Source organism: Bos grunniens, chromosome 4 (genome assembly GCF_055505025.1).
Source record: "Bos grunniens cultivar Pamir isolate PY7600 chromosome 4, Bosgru_T2T1.0, whole genome shotgun sequence".
Classification (NCBI taxonomy): Eukaryota; Metazoa; Chordata; class Mammalia; order Artiodactyla; family Bovidae; genus Bos; species Bos grunniens.
Genome location: NC_141168.1, coordinates 91,180,802 through 91,198,862, shown reverse-complemented (window position 1 = coordinate 91,198,862; position 18,061 = coordinate 91,180,802). Strand labels below are relative to the sequence as shown.

Genomic DNA, 18,061 nt, shown 5'->3' with positions numbered 1-18,061 from the left:
GAAATGGCGGCCCACTCCAGTGTTCTTGCCTAGAGAATCCCAAGGACGGGGGAGCCAGGTGGGCTTCCGTCTATGGGGTCGCACAGAGTCGGATAGGACTGAAGCGACTTAGCAGCAGCAGCAGCAGCATCTGCATATCTGAGGTTATTGATATTTCTCCCGGCAATCTTGATTCCAGCTTGTCCTTTTCCAGTCAAGCGTTTCTCATGATGTACTCTGCATATAAGTTAAATAAACAGGGTGACAATATACAGCCTTGACGAACTCCTTTTCCTATTTGGAACCAGTCTGTTGTTCCATGTCCAGTTCTAACTGTTGCTTCCTGACCTGCATACAAATTTCTCAAGAGGCAAATCAGGTGGTCTGGAATTCCCATCTCTTGATGAATTTTCCACAGTTTATTGTGATCCACACAGTCAAAGGCTTTGGCATGGTCAATAAAGCAGAAATAGATGCTTTTCTGGAACTCTCTTGCTTTTTCCATGATCCAGCAGATGTTGGAAATTTGATCTCTGGTTCCTCTGCCTTTTCTAAAACCAGCTTGAACATCAGGAAGTTCACGGTTCACATAGTGCTAAAGCCTGGCTTGGAGAATTTTGAGCATGACTTTACTAGCATGTGAGATGAGTGCAATTGTGCGGTAGTTTGAGTATTCTTTGGCATTGCCTTTCTTTGAGATTGGAATGAAAACTGACCTTTCCAGTCCTGTGGCCACTGCTGAGTTTTCCAAATTTGCTGGCATATTGAGGGCAGCACTTTCACAGCATCATCTTTCAGGATTTGGAATAGCTCAACTGGAATTCCGTCGCCTCCACTAGCTTTGTTCGTAGTGATGCTTTCTAAGGCCCACTTGACTTCACATTCCAGGATGTCTGGCTCTAGGTCAGTGATCACACCATCGTGATTATCTGGGTCATGAAGATCTTTTTTGTACAGTTCTTCTGTGTATTCTTGCCATCTCTTCTTACCCATGGCCAATTCATGACAATATATGGCAAAAACAACCACAATATTGTAAAGTAACTAGCCTCCAACTAAAATAAATAAATTCGTTTTTAAAAAAAGAAAAAAAAAAGACTGTCAAACAATTTCTTAATCTCAAAACTGGGCAAAATTTTAGATATTTGTCTTCATATCATGCTTGAAAAAACACTGATATAACTAGCTTAAGGTTTTAAGGGAAACAGGATTTCAAAAGGGCAAAAAGAACACTGATGGTATTCAGAATTTCCTTCTGATTTGTCAAATCATCACCATATCAATACCATTAGTATACCATCCACCTGGGAACCCCAGGTGGCTCAGTAGTAAAGAATCCACCTGCAACACAAGAGATGTAGGTTCAATCCCTAGGTTGGGAAGATCCTCTGGAGAAGGAAATGGCAACCCACTCCAGTATTCTTGCCTGGAGAATCCCCATGGACAGAGGAGCCTGGTGGGCTACAGTCCATCGGGTGACAAAGAGTCAGACATGACTGAGCAGGAGAAGTTTTCTATTTTTTCCTGAAACTGTTTAATTAAGTGATTACAATGTATGGATTCTCTGGTTGATAAAAAATGTGACTCATATAGTCTTACCTAATTCAAATAGAATTTACTAATTTGAGGAAGTATTTTACTCTAAGGATTTACTACTATAATTCCATGATCAGTTATTAATCTCTTTGTTGACTATACAGTTGAAAAAGAAAAATTACTCAAGTAAAGAATTGGAAGCCATGGGGATATCTTTTTCCTTAGTACCATGTTGCTCACTCCTTTTCTTACATACTTCATCTTTTCCCTTTCCTTTTGTTTACAAAAATAAGTTAAGGATTTTTGCATGTGGTAGACTCTAAGTTTTATCAGATGAAATTCACACAGATCTACAGAATATATTTAATATAGCTATAACTTTTGGAACTGAGATGGGAAGAAATTAGGATGTGCTTGATACACATAATCAGCATAATTGGCAATACATACATGTTTTTTGAATGACTGTATATATAAGTGAATAAATGAGTGAATGATTTTCTGCCCAGTAAGAGGCCCTATTTCAGTATTAAGAACTGAAACAATAAGCAAGCTCCAGGGATTTGGCAAAAATCCTAGGCCATTCTTGGAGAATTTACAGGGCCATAACTGGCAGGTATTTCTTATACCTACAGTATAGAAATGGCCTCCACAAAATTTACCTTTCAATTCTGTATCAGTAAGACATTTTAGATTCCATGATAGTCTTAAGTATCTGAAACTGAAATGTTGTTTTAATAGCAGTACATGTCAGAAGCGTGTTCCAGATTTTAAGCTGTTAAGATTTATGTGCTATGATGTATCATATTGTGTATGTATTCTCAATGCTTTCTTCAAATTTTATCACAAAATATAAATATTATTGGATTAAAATGATTATTTTTGTAACACAGGCCGAGTGAGAAATGTCTCTGAAGTGATCAAAATGCAGTCATGGAAATACGTGAAAAAAATAGAGCAGTTTGAACACAGATAATCTAATCCTTTAGTATTTTTTTTATGTATTTCAAATGTAGCTAGGTCATTATGTGGAAATACTGTTTTTAATCAAGATTTTATAAAGGCAGACTCTTTGATTTAGTTAAAAAATTAAATCTAGAATGATATGATAAACTTGACTTTTGTTTAGTTGCTTACATTTGAAACTGCTATAGTATACAACTAAAAAATGTCATCTCTGCAGAAACTCATTTCAGAAGTGAAAGTTCAGGTGGAAAACCAGGTAAAAGGCATCTACTTTAACATTACTGCCATTTGTCCAGATGGGACCAGAAAGCCAGGCACAGACGGATGCGGAAATGTGACAAGCAATGATGAAGTATGTGGGTGTGCATTTTTCCGATTTAAAGTAAATTAACTTGTTTGGCATGCTTTCTCACAGAAAACTCAAACCATTCTGAAAACTTTGCTTACTACTGATCTTAAGAATCTCATTTACACTTCAAAGTAACTTTCATTGTCTATTCCTAAAATTCCTACTTGTTGTAACTCCACTGACTGTTCTCTCAAATTCTCTAGTACTTATTTTAAAATAAATATGTATCATATTAAATACTTATTTAATAATAATAACTTTATTATTATTGATGACACAGCCAGTATATGTTAGGAAATCACATCTTCTGGAACAATAAGTGTCTCTTCTTATATTATGCTAATACCTTTTTGTTTCAAATCTGAAAATTCTCAGAGTAAATGTGAAAGCTGAGGGTAAAAGCAATACAGAAGAATGGGAGTGATGGAGCTGTTGATAAGGATTAAGAATTATAAAATCTTTCACTTTGTGACTGTCCCAGGACACTTATATTATCTCAATATAACGATCTAGGAAGTAGGGAAATTTGTTAAGGACAACAATAAAAAGAAGTGTCATCATTTAACTAAAAAGGAATGAAATATGGAAAAGAGACTCAGATTATAGCAGCATGAGGAAATAGGACAATGGAAGATAGGGATTCTCCCAGGATTTGCACAAGAGAGAGTAAACACACAGAAATATACTTTAAAAAGAAATTCTTGTAGAACAAAGTGATTTTCAGTGAGTCATTTACCTCAGTGAGGCATCAGTTGCTTCATTTTTAAATAAATAACTTGAACTAGAATATTCTAATCACTCTTCCATCCATCTCTAAGGTTCTATGATGTTATTAATTATTTTAATATCATGCTATACAGAAAGAGCTATTGAAAGATTAAAAATACTACTATTCTGTTAATAAGATTGAATAAAAGAGAATCTTCCTTTCTTTCTAGTTAGAATGTACTTTTCCCTCTTGGGAAGTTTAGAATCTGCAGATAGTACAGTTGCTCCAACAAACTGTATATTTGAAATTAATTATTTCAAATTCAAGTTCTGTTGGCTTCTCCATAATCACTCCTTGAATTTTGTCCAAAAGACATTTTATACCAGTTTACAAAAAATATGTTTTATTTACACTGAATATAGAGAAACTTTTTCTTTTGTGCTCCCAAAAAAATAATGCAGTTATTACTTTTTGAGAAAGGATTACCCTCTTAGAATAAGCTCTTTCTTTCAAAATCAATTTTGGCAGAATGGTTTAGCTTACTTCTTTTTCTTTGTCTACATCCCTTTTTTCCCTCATTTTCAACAAAGTGGTATAAACAGTTTGACTGTCAAGAAGAGTCATTTGACCTCTTAATTATAGAAATCCCAAGTTTTGCTCTACTTAATTTTGGCAGTGACCACATTATCTTACAACCTGTTACTCCTTAATATTTTAAAGAGAAAAAAACATTTCAAGTCTGACCTCAGTTGTACTGATTTTAATATTATGAGACTAATTCTAATTCTGCATGGATATAGATAACATATAAACCTAAATTTAGATCTTTCTTATTGTGTGTGTGTGTTTGTGCTTGTGTGTATATGTATTTATGTTAGGCTTTTTTGTTGGGATGGATATCTATAATCTATATACATAAGAAAGAGGAAATCTCTATATAGTCATATATATATATATCTCCATATATATATATACACACATATATATATATCCATCCATATCTATTTACCTAATCTATCTCCATCCCGACCAAAAAGCTTAGCACAAATTATTTTTAAATTGTAATATATCTCAGTCTAACATGGAAGAAAACTATAAACCTTGTTTGCCAAATTACCTGAAGATTATAAGATGAGTTAACAAATATAAATACACACACTAAGCCAATTGTGTTGTGGAGAAAAAACTGAGAAGAATTTGGCAAGAGAAAGCAATTATGTAGTTTCATGGGGGAAACCAATTCCTGCCAGGCCAGATCATTAGTTGCAGACTAACATCTCCACTGAGAAAAATGTATGACCTTGTATTGAGATCTTAGGACTTTAAAGTTGAGAGTCCTAAATCTCTTTCCCTTGAGTAACATCAGGGAAAGCCCCATGTTTTCCTCTTAACATTATGTGTAAACTAAAATTTAACTCCAAAACTTTACTTGGGCTCTAGGAAAAGAGAAAAAAAATAAAAATTGTTCATTTGACAATTGTTCATTTCAGGGTTTTAAACCAGTAGAGCAGAAGCCCTTGACTTCAGTTTATTTGATCTATCTCTAATGCCAAATATTTGTCGTAACTCCACAAGTTAAGGACTGGATCTAGAAAATGGTCTATTCTCTCTCAAGTTTGCTAAGAAATCATCTGAGGATATAAATGAATGATTAGAAGTAGATACCTTTCAAATAGGTTTGAATCCATGTCCATTTAATGGCGCATGATAGGCAAGTCTCAGTCATTGTATCCTTTAACTCTCCAGTTCCTTAATAAGGAAATAAAATGAAATTAAAAGGTAATGTTATGTCTACATATGAAAAAAGAATGCATGTGTAATTTATAAATATTAATTTCTTATAGATGGTATAATATTGACTTAAAATATCATTAACATATATAATATTAGTAATAAAAACAAAGTATATAAATGTATTTTTTTCCCTCTCACCCACAAATTTAGGTTCTTTTCAATGTAACAGTTACAATGGAAAAATGTGATGTCACAGGAGGAAAGAGCTATGCAATCATCAAACCTATTGGTTTCAATGAAACCACTAAAATTCATATACACAGAAATTGCAGCTGTCAGTGTGATGACAGCAGAGGACCTAAAAGAAAGTGTGTAGAAGAAACTTTTCTAGATGCCAAGTGCTTCCAGTGTGATGAGAATAAATGTCATATTGATGAGGATACATTTCCTTCTGAAAGTTGCAAGTCACACAAGGATCAACCTGTTTGCAGCGGTAGAGGAGTTTGCATTTGTGGGAAATGTTTATGTCACAAAATTAAGTTTGGAAAAGTGTATGGAAAATACTGTGAAAAGGATGACTTTTCTTGTCCATATCATCATGGAAATCTGTGTGCTGGTGAGTATAAATATGTACATGCAGTTATTTATATAGTTGTATATTAAGCTAGCATATATGTTAAAGTATCTTTAAATCACACCTTTATAATTACCAACCATGAATCTGAATCTGATATTTAAACTTTCAAAGTCTGTGAAATTAGGACATAGCCACAAATATACTGCACATAATTCTGATATTTATAGTTTAAATTATTTTGTACAGGAAATACTTAAAAATTAAAACCAAAAATTAGTTATTATTTTCAAGAATGCTGTGACCTTGTAAAGACATATACCAGAAAAGGAAATTACTGACAATGTCTGACAGATTTTCTATAATCTGGGTATTCTTCTAGAAGACTCTGATTTATCCACATAAATGGTCACTCCCCTCATCTTGTTCAGAGGATAGTTAGCTATAAAAATATACTTTCAATTCACTGTAAAATTCTTAATGTGTTATTAGAGATGGCATTATAAATCTGTAGTATATAAACCTGTCTACTTTATTTTTGGAATACCAGCAACAGAATTGTCAAAGGACAGTACTCTTCAAGAAAATACAGGTTTTATAAAAAAATCAAGATTAGTCCAGAGGCCACATACAGACCAAAATTTAAAATGAAATAATTTAAAACAAAAAATATCAAAAGTATGTTTTGGCTAATTCAGTTTACTGCCACCTAGAGGTTAAATTCTAGAAAATATATGCAACATTTGAAAATTAATGCAAAATACTTATTTAATTAATTAATTTTTCTATGGTAGTGTACTAAATCCTTTTATTATTAAAGTACCTTTTTAATGTTTGCATTTTGGTAAGCAAATATTAAATTATTGATAACATGAAATATTTCATTGTAGTAAGCTTATGGAAAGTAATAAACATACACAAAATACGTTTTTATTCTTGTATAAATAAAAAATGTGCCCTATTTCACATAAACATGGGATGGAAAATTTCCTTTATATCTTATGCACATAATATTTTATATTCTAAAAAATTTATTCAGCTGTACTTGGCATCTAGGTAGAAGGGGTTATAGATGACTTTAGAATAAACCCATAATTATTGTCTAAGTTTTTCAGTGCTAAAACTGATTGGGACAGGGAAGAGAAAGAATTCTGAGGTCATCATTTTCTATAGCTGTCAAGCTCTCAATGAAGTCTGAAATGTTGAGACACTGAGAATCCCAGTCTCTGTTAACAGTAAAATATTAAAAATCAATGTATTGGTCCTTCTACATGACTATGATAACTACTGTTACAGAGGAAATTGAGAATCTGCTTTGAATTATTTGTATATAAATTATAACCACAAACTGTAGGCTGACAAGTATTTTCTTCACTAAGGTCCTTTGAAAATAATAACACATGTTCACAGATCAGCGGGCTAGTATTAGGCATGTAGCCCGTATATAGACAATTGAGTCTGGCAGGCATTTGCTTGGCCTGGATATCATTAATTTTACAGTTAACAAATTGAGCTGATCCAACAGTAGAGGCTATGGAACAGTTACACTGTAAGATGCTCCACAATAAAAGGAGAGAGGGCATAAGCCAGAAATTGAGGGAACAAAGAAAAGGAAGGGAAGGAGGAGGGAGGGAGAAGAAAGGAAGGAAAAAAGGAAGGAAGGAAAAGTCTTTGGTCAGATAAACTTGAAAAACATTATACAGCCCTGAAAATGTACCCTCTCTTGAAAATTTATAGTTCACATTAACATATTAAATTTTGGCTACTTTCTACAGGCTAAAACCTACTTAACTAAGTATAATCAGTGTTCTTCCTCAACTCCAACATGCACAAACATACCACCCTGATTTCTCTCTTGCTTTCTCTCATTTACCACCTAATAACATTTCACAACATACCTTATTAAGACATGCACCACTAACCTGCTACATAATGTGCTGAAGATGTGAAAGGATTATTTCAACTTCCCTGGAGATCTCATCTTTAATCAAGGCACTAGCAGAACTGAAGCTCTTAGAAGAGTTTGCCCAATGGACATGCAAAGTTATCCCAGGCCCTTAGCAATAATGAGCGACTAGGAGAGAAAATTATGGAAGCTATTCATAAAATACTCCTTTCTTTCTAATTTCAAATCAGACAACATTACTTCAGCCTCTGTTACTTCTTTATATCTGTGTCTTTTTACTTTAGAACTGAATATACAGTGACCTTCAAGTAGCTGGGCAGCCACTGCAGCAGGGCAGAATTCACAACTGTCAGCACAATAGATTAGCATGGGGAGATTATCTACAATAGGACAGCTTTAAAAATAGTCAGTCCTAAGTCCTGGGATTGTTTATGTCAGACAAATAGAAAATGATGCTGCTTCCATTCACTTGACTGTCAGTGTGTTTCCATGGGATGGAAGGGAAATTCATGTTTGGAAATGCTTCACAAAGTCAGTGATCTCGGTAACTTAGATCTCGGAGTATCTTTGTTGCAGGGCATGGAGAGTGTGAGGCCGGCAGATGCCAGTGCTTCAGGGGCTGGGAAGGGGATCGCTGCCAGTGCCCATCTGCATCTGCCCAGCTCTGTGTCAGTCCAAAGGGCCAAGTGTGTAGTGGGAGAGGCACATGTGTATGTGGCAGGTGTGAGTGCACTGATCCCAGGAGCATCGGCCGTTTCTGTGAACATTGTCCCACATGTCACACAGGCTGCAGTGAAAACTGGTATGTGTTTTCTGGTTCCAAACCTACGTAAAACAGTCCTTCATTTAGCCATGTTGAATCTTTGCTGTTTTGCCTACCTTAACCAAAAAGTTGCTGGATCTTCTCCAGACAAATTATCATCATGCTAAAAAAGAACAGAATGAGGAATTTAGGAATTAGAAGACTTAGACTCCAATCTTGGATCATGCATGAGAATTTATCTAGGTATTCACTGCCTTTTTTGAAAGTTTTTTTTTAAAGAATAATATTCAGTGTTAATAAAGATTCAGTGGGGCTGTCCCCCCAGCTTTCTTGAGATGTAATTGATGGATAATCTTGTGTAAGTTTAAGATGTACAATGTTATGATTTAGGAGCTGGCTGCTTCCCAGCTTACTATTAATTAGCTTTTTGATCTAGGACAAAATTGTTTAAATTCTCTGCGCCTTAGTTTCATGATATCAAAAATGCAGATAATAATAATACTGTGCTATAATTCTGTGAAATAATTAAATTAGATGTTCATGCAAAAAAGCCCTAAACTTTTGTACTTGGTGCACAGTAATCATAGAATAAATGTTACCTGTTATTATTGTTTTATTTTTATTCTTTTAAAGATAAAAGAGTAGTAGCTATGAAGCACTCTAGAAAGAAGTGATGGATAAGTAAAAGGTTATATTAAATAATGGCAGCATTGTTGTTTTGTGCCAGTAATTAACTGCTCAAAGACAACTACTCAAAATATAACTGGCTTACAATTTGTTTTTTTCATTTTTTAAAAGATATTCTCCAGTTTTCACAATTATGCATAAGAGGTTATGTAACTCATTAGGAAGATAATGATGGAGGTATTTCTAGTCAACTCAATCAGAATTTGAACTGTATATTCATTGCAAAATTTTTCTAGTAGTATCATAATATTCATTTTCTAAAACAGCTGTGCTGGCTGGTTTTGTTTTTGATTTTATAGTAAGACTATCTTATTCTTTTCCTAGAAATTTTATTTTCAATACAAAAAATATCATTATGTTGATTTTATACATTACAATATTTTAAGTGGCTAGAATGTAATTTTGCTTGGTATTAAATTCAGCCAAGATTACAAATAAATGTCACAGGTCTCTTTCCCAGTTTAACAAGTCTGCTGTCCTAAAAAAGTACCCTATTTGGACATTTTATTGTTTACAGAAAATACTACAAGCTACAACCTTTTAAAGAATTAAACGTTTTCACTTCTATTTCCCCTTATAGGAATTGTGTGCAATGCCTTCACCCTCACAATCTGTCTCAAGCTATACTTGATCGGTGTAAAACTTCATGTGCTCTCAAAGAACAGCATTATGTGGACCAAACATCAGGTAAACAAAAGTTTAATAATCAAAGTCCTGAAGTATCTGTAGAGAACCATGTTCTCCCAAAAAGCTCAACCATCCTAAAAAAAAGAAATAACTGCTTCAATGTTTACAGTCTCCCAGAAATGGTACTCTATAAAACCGTTTGAGGATATTTGCCATGGTATGACTAAACTGTTCGATCTCTCATCTCAACTACCCAGCTAAATTCACATGCTATGCAACTCCATGGAATTACACCAAACAGATTTTCTTGAGAGACCTCATGAGCCAAGAATAGGCGTTTCCTATGTAGAGTCCATTTCACCTTTAAAGACAAGGTCTCAGTTCAGTTCAGTTCAGTCGCTCAGTCGTGTCCAGCTCTTTGAGACCCCATGAATTGCAGCACGCCAGGCCTCCCTGCCCATCACCAACTCCCAGAGTTCACTCAGACTCACGTCCATCAAGTCAGTGATGCGTTCCAGCCATCTCATCCTCTGTCATCCCCTTCTCCTCCTGCCCCCAATCCCTCCCAGCATCAGAGTCTTTTCCAATGAGTTAACTCTTTGCATGAGGTGGCCAAAGTATTGGAGTTTCAGCTTTAGCATCAGTTCTTCCAAAGAACACCAGGATTGATCTCCTTTAGAATGGACTGGTTGGATCTCCTTGCAGTCCAAGGGACTCTCAAGAGTCTTCTCCAACACCACAGTTCGAAAGCATCAACTCTCCGGTCTATGGAGCCATAATTATCCTCCACAACCCAAACCTGCATCCGGTCATAAGCTTCCTCATGTGAAACTAACATTTACTTTCATGTTTCAGGTGATGCAAAAAAAAAAAAAATTCTAGGTAGTAATGATCTGCTTTTGAGAAGTATATAACTTCAAAAGGCAATTCCTTCCTTCAAAAGGCAATAATTTTCATTCTGATGCAAATATAATCTAGAGTTGAATGAGAGCTTCCCAGGTGGCCCTAGTGGTAAAGAATCTTCTAGCCAATGCAGGAGATGCAAGAGATATGGGTTCCATCCCTGGGTTGGGAAGATCCCCTGGAGTAAGAAATGGCAACCTGCTCCAGTACTCTTTCCTGGAAAATTCCATGGACAGAGGAGCCTGGTAGGCTACAGTCCATGGGGCTGCAGAGAGTCAGACACAACAGAGCAGAGCACAGCTTTTTTTCCACGGTGAATAAATATAAAGATGGCACAATGGAAATGGTATGGAAATTTTAGTCTGAAGACCTTGGCTTAAGCATGTTTACTGATACTCTTAATAGTAGCTAAGCAGTATTAACCATCTTACAAAATTTCCCTGAGCCTCAGTTTTCTCATCTATAAAATGAAAATAATATCAACCTCAAAGAGCTGTGTAAATTAAGCCAGTGAACATTAAAAAAATTTAAAAGATGATACATGAATGAAAGAAACATGTGAACTCTACATTCAAAGACCATTTTGGACAAAAGTTAACTAGAACCCAAATGCCAGTGCCTTCCTTTTGTTCAGGTTTAAGATGTTAAACTATATAAGAATTCGAAATGAAGCCTGAAATTATGTATTCATTGAGAACATTCCTACTGCTACTATTATTTCTGGTCTCTCTTCCAACCTGTAAGAATAATTCTAGGTCTTAGAGAGATTGCACAGAAGAATAAACTTTCTCCAGAGTTTTGTTTCCTCTCCCCTGATATCCATACTAACCTTAGCCCATAATAAATTTAGATTTGAAAAGAGCCCATGTGCTGCCAGATGGGGCTGCAACAATCACACCCAAAAGCCAAGTGCCTTTTCTAATAAATAGAGCACTGACTGTCAACATGTAATTTATTATGTTAAGTAAATAAACCTATTTTGACCTAAGTGTGGCTAACAAAATGTATTCCCTTAAAGCTCCTTAGGAAAATCCCTTGCTTGACCTAAACTAAGAAAAGAGGCATGGCTGGAGCTAAATTTTTGGTTCTCCAAAATTAAAAATTTTTAAATGCATACAGGTTTGAATCCTGAAAATGTCTTCCACCCTAAACCATTAGAAATATTTATAAAATGTATTAGTATTAATAGCTAGAGGGCTCCCCTCCCCTTCACAACTCTGGTGCAAGGAGAGGAAAAAGGGCATTTGTTAACCACCTCTATTATCTATCCACTTGATCACACTTAAAGGGTTATTTTGCTTTTCCTGGCTAAACTCCTACTAGGAAAGAAGCCAGAAAGTGAGATCAAGCCACGCGCCCCCTTAGCTGATTACTATTCTAAGTTGGCCAAGGGAAATGAAAGGCGTGCATGTCACGAACCTGGGCACTACCAAAGGTAACACCTTTTAATAGAGCATCTTGGATTCTCTCTATGTATGAGACCATAACACTGGGGGACTCACACTTGGATTTGGTGCTTCTACTCCAATTAGTTGTCCTCCAGTCTCCTTTTAGCACTTCTTTCAAGGAACCTTAATATTATGATGAAAAAAAAAAAAACAAAAAACTGGCTCTAAGTCTTCCCACTTGGAGATGAGCCCTTGCCCTTTTTACTGAATTCTTGGCTGTTTAAGAGCATGCTTGGTCATCCGGGGGAATTCAAACAGAAATCACTCATGACTGGGTGACTGCTTTTCTAAGTCTTGTTAGGTCGCCTCCCGAAAGGCCTTCTCAAGGAGACTTTCAGACAGTTAGATGAAGTCCCCAAAGTCTGGAGAATGTGCAGAAAAGCACATGGCACTTTAGGCTGGGAGGTAACTCTGTGAGTGTGGGGCAGCTGATGAGTTCTGTGGAATACTTGTGTATTATGCAACCATGTTCCTCTTAGATTAGGGTAATACCTCTGGCAGCCACAGAGGCTGTAGACTTTCCAACTAGAGCTTGCCAAAGGTCCAGTGCTAAAACAGGGACCTAGCCTGCCCCTCTTAATACAGCATTTCCTTTTCCAGCTAGTAATTATCTGCTCTTAAAAAACAAAAAGTGGTATTTTTAGAAGCAGAATATGATAGATTTAGTTAAAAGACAAGTAAAAAATAAATTAATAACAATCGAGGAAAGAGATTTGGGTATTGTCCCAAACTGTACACTCCCATTTCCTGGAGAAGCTATGTGTAATAATAATGAAAACTTACACTACAGTTTCAAAGGAAATATTTATTCATCTATGAGAGTAGTACTAATTTTAGCTTCTGCAGATGTTTACTTTATTTTCCATTACTGATGTGTAACAAATGAGGAGTAAGCATAACAAGAAAAACATATGTTAATGCATGGAGCTGTTAAATAATTCTTATATCCTATTTTCCACTTAGTGATCCACATCATACCACAAAAACTGTCCTTCTCTCTGTCGTGGTTGAAATCACATTTAGTTAAGGATTTGGAAATATTCTAGTTAGTACAAGAATCAAGCTGAAAAGAAATAATCTTATTGAATACCTTAATTGTGGCTATTCTCTGAAGGAGAGTTTTTTGTTAAAAATACTTGAATAATAAATGTGTAATAATAATTAGTTTACTTTTGAATCAACAACAATGGAAGTCCTTCGTTTTGAAAATGTAGATTTGCAAATATCTCTGATCCTATTAATTGAGATGATAAACATTATTTATTTCTAATACTACTGTTAGAATCCTTTGATTTACTCATTCCAGTTTTTTAAACCATGTATTATTTGCTTCTTTACAGAATGCCTCTCTAGTCCAAGCTACTTGAGAATATTTTTCATCATTTTCATAGTCACATTCTTGATTGGGTTGCTTAAAGTCCTGATCATTAGACAGGTGATACTACAATGGAATAATAATAAAATTAAGTCCTCGGCAGATTACAGGGTGTCAGCCTCAAAAAAGGTCAGTGAATTCTAAAAATGAATTACTATCAGTGTGTTATTGTCTACTTTCAATATTTAGGCTCTTAATTAATGATAATATTTCTTCCTTATCAAGGACAAGTTGATTCTGCAAAGTGTTTGCACAAGAGCAGTAACCTACCGACGTGAAAAACCTGAAGAAATAAAAATGGACATTAGCAAATTAAATGCTCATGAAACTTTCAGGTGCAACTTCTAAAATGATAAAAAAAGAAAGTACCTTATGGGAAACTGGATTTTAAATAATTGCTCCTAAAATTTACTATTTTAGAAGTCACAGGAGGAGACAAACTTGCTAGATCATGCCAGTTGCTGGTTGTCTACTCGAATGAAGACTGACAAGCATCCTCATCATCATGTGACTCACACTGCTGCTGAATTTTTCAGAGAAAAATGTGTCTTACTACTGTTTGATACTAGTGTCATTGTAGCACTTTACTGTAATATATAACTTATTTAGATCAGCATAGAATGTAGATTATCTGAAGAGCACTGACTACACTTTACAGGTACCCACCATTTGTACACTTCCCAGAGAGACAATGCTGTGAGATAGTTTTGGCATTGTGTCACTACAAGGCTACCGTAATCCCTGCACCAAACATGCAGACAAATGAATAATGCAGTTATACTAATGTTGCCAAGCACTTCAACAACTGGCAGCAGTGAACAGACAAGACCAGACAGATGAATAAATGATTAGTGTTTCATTCGTTCAAGAGATAAACAGATAAAACCTTAATCTTGAGGGATATTGCTTTTGAAATAGTAGTTTTATGCATGTGTGTTTGTTTTCTTTGACAAGATGGATACTAATTCTAACAGTCTTTCCTCTTTGCCTTTATATTTTGGTTTTCTTTCTTACAGGATAAGTTTATATATGTCACAGATGACTGGATTAATAAGTGCTAAGTTACTACTGCCATAAAAAACTAATAATAATACAATGTCACTTTATTAGAATATTTTTCAAAGTTCAATGTTTAATAAGGGACACTTCAAGTAACATCAAAATCTGAACAGCTTCATTGTTTGCTGATGTAGAGTTTTAGATCTTCTTACCTGGTAAACTGGATGGATTATTTTACCACTTCATTTGTCTAATCATCAGGTTGAAATTCACAAAATATTTAGAAACTTTGCCTCAAGCAAAGTGCCACAGTTTTGAATGTTATTTCTCCAATATTTATTCAAAGCAGATAGTAATATTTTTCAAATTAAAACTAAATTAAGCTATATTACTTTTGCCCTTTGAAGCAGTCTAAGGATATTCTTTCCCTGAATCCCCTCAATCCAACTCACCAGAATTCTAAAAATACACAATTAGAGAAGAATAGACAATATCTTTAGAAATAAGCTAATTCACGCTTGTGGTTATTCAGGGGAACTGAGGCTCAGAAAGTTCAAATGATTTTTCAAAAACCCCTCAGTGACTAAGTGGCAGCACTCAAAGAGAACTATTTTACTGCCAGGCCAGTGCTCACTGAACAATGTCATACTACCTCTTGAATCTTTAAAATAGTCAATTGGCAAGTATTTTTAAATGTGATTTACTGAAGTCTTAAGTGAATGAGTATGACAATTCTAAAACAAAGCAGAAAAAAGTAATTCAAACCGAATTGTCCATGGTTGGCATCCAGTCTTTCTGCTAATCAGCTTCTAACAGACTGCAAAATGGCCTAACTAGCGGAGAAGGCAATGGCACCCCACTCCAGTACTCTTGCCTGGAAAATCCCTTGGACGGAGGAGCCTGGTGGGCTGCAGTCCATGGGGTCGAGAAGAGTCAGACACGATTGGGCGACTTCACTTTCACTTTTCACTTTATGCATTGGAGAAGGAAATGGCAACCCACTCCAGTTTTCTTGCCTGGAGAATCCCAGGGACGGGGGAGCCTGGTGGGCTGCCATCTATGGGGTCGCACAGAGTCGGACACGACTGAAGTGACTTAGCAGCAGCAGAGAGAAGTCTATTCACACAGGCTGTGTGAACAGCATTTCCCCTGGGGTCGTGCAGTGCTCAGTCCAAGAGCTTGATACAGAGGTGATGAACTTTTATCTTCCCTAACAGGAACTTCATCACAACTACCATATCCTTAGAGTTATTCACTCTGATTTTATTGGCTAGAAGTCAAATAGTCCTGTGTACAGCACAGAGCTTTGCATATGACAACAAAGGAAGTTGTTTTAAATTCCTTTTAAATGTCCTCTTACAATCAGCTTCCCCGATTTTCTGTCTTCCAGCACTTGAGTTAATCAAAGTGCCAGATGTCTACATTTCGATGAAGACTATATCCCATCCACCCTAAAGAAGATTCAAAAATGTATAATAAGTTGTTCCAGAACCAAAAGACACAGTAGTTCCATCAGCCATCCCCTGAAGCCAGGCAATTACGATGCTAAATTGAGCAGTATTTCCTTCCCCGAATGAGTGATCAGCGGCATTGACATAATTCAGTATTGTGACTCACTTATGTAAAATACCTTTGATCACCAAGGATAACATAATAATTGTTTTAGCAGCTTGCCTGTCACACATTACATTCTTTTAAAAAAGGAAATAAATGAATACCTGTCAGCCCCCAAAGGAAAAAGTGGAAAATATCCATTCATTGAAATACTGAAAACTTTGACACATTTAGAATTTTTAAAACATTACAAGGTTCATTAACTAATGTCTATGTGGGCTGAATTATCCAAAAGAGGATAATAAAATGAAATCCTTAAAAAAAAGGGATGGATATTTGGACACTCTCATTAGTTTGCACTAATTTATAATGAAACAAGTCTCTTCTCATAGGAAGGGACAAGCTTCCTGATAGGCAGTTTGATGCTAGATGGTGATTGCAGTTATGCTTGTGATGTCTTGTGCTTTCCTTTTTTATTTAAAGATCTAATTCTTAAAGATTTTAGAGCTTATATTTACTTGAATAATTGATATTTTCCTTGTGAGAGATAATTAATATTTGATTAGTTAGAATTAATGAAAAGTTAAGGGAAAACAGGGTATTCTTAGATTAAATAATTTATGTAAACAAAGCCTATTTCAACTAATATGACCAGAGGAGCCTTTTGAGATTCACTGATATTAAACACAAGTAGTGAAACTTTAAATGGTTAACGAAGTTAAGAACTTGAACAACTCTTTTGGTACGACAGCATTTCTGTGCCCTAAAGTACGTCATGATTTAGAAATAGGCCATATATACACTACAATATAACTGTATGAATTTTACTTCTCTGGGGATATCTTTATACTGCAATATGTGTGGATTTATAAGCATCTTTTTTTAATTTATTAATATTTATGTACAGACATTCTCTGAAAGACTCAAAAATTCACTAAAACTCTGATTATGTCCTAAACGTTCAATTTAGTTTGGTTTAAACAAATACAAAAATCTAAGATTACATAGAATAGATTTCTCTAGAGGCAAATTTGTCAAAACTCAAAATTAGTGGATGCATCAGATGCAATACTCCACTAAAGAATAAATTTCAAACATTTTGAATATACACTTAATCGCTATTGAAGATATTCTTATGCATGACAATGGACATCCATACAATGTTGAAATATAATTATGATGGATTATGAAAATTTTTCTCCATAGAATTATATTCCTTATGATACCTTTATAATAAGTTAAACTCAATGGCTTTTCCTTCCTTTTCTTACCCCTATTTTTTTTCTACTCACTTTTCCTAAGAGATTGCCCCCAAACTTCAAGTTCAATTAGCCTAATTGTGAAAAATAACTGCCTGTAATAATATAATGAAGTTCTTCATTTCCAAATATCTCTTAATGATTTTAAAAGTCATTTGAATCTATGTACCTAAACAAAGACCCATTAAAAACTGAGAATTTTAAATGTTTACAACTGTTCAAGCTTATTTCAATTTTAAGGGATTTGAGATCCATATATTTTAATAAAAGTATCTAATGAAATACAGATACTTGGAAGTTCAATCTTGTGCATATTATATTATTTTATTTACTCTTAACATTTAATTTACAACTATCCTTATTTATACTGACCTTAAGAACTCCACTTAATGCAATGCAAGCTGAGACATATTTTCAAATAAATATGAAACTAGCATTCTTTCAGATCATTCCCCTTTTTTCTTATAATTCTTCAATGGCCAATTTATTATGGGTTATACATGTTCATATTTCATTAAGTCTAAGATATCTACTTTTCAATTTAACATCTCTGAAATATATCTTGTGATTATTGGCCTCTAAGATGCAGTTTTTATAATTTTACTTAAATAAATATTACACTAATTCATCTTTAACTAAATGTTCACGGGTATAGAGACATTCATTTCTATATAAATATTTAAGAACACACGT

General features: G+C 34.8%; 1 protein-coding gene across 2 annotated transcripts in view; it reads left to right on the top strand.

Annotated features, from left to right (window-relative positions):
• ITGB8 (integrin subunit beta 8) overlaps positions 1-17,654 on the top strand; it is a 95,462-nt gene extending 77,808 nt beyond the window's left edge. For both annotated transcript variants that reach the window (XM_086397438.1, XM_086397440.1), the window contains 6 exons: positions 2,699-2,833; positions 5,484-5,889; positions 8,330-8,555; positions 9,784-9,890; positions 13,522-13,685; positions 13,782-17,654. In XM_086397438.1, coding sequence (XP_086253564.1) covers positions 2,699-2,833; positions 5,484-5,889; positions 8,330-8,555; positions 9,784-9,890; positions 13,522-13,685; positions 13,782-13,904 — 1,161 coding nt within the window. In that variant the 3' untranslated portion in view covers positions 13,905-17,654. The remainder of the gene's footprint in view (positions 1-2,698; positions 2,834-5,483; positions 5,890-8,329; positions 8,556-9,783; positions 9,891-13,521; positions 13,686-13,781) is intronic.
• Positions 17,655-18,061: the final 407 nt, after the last annotated feature.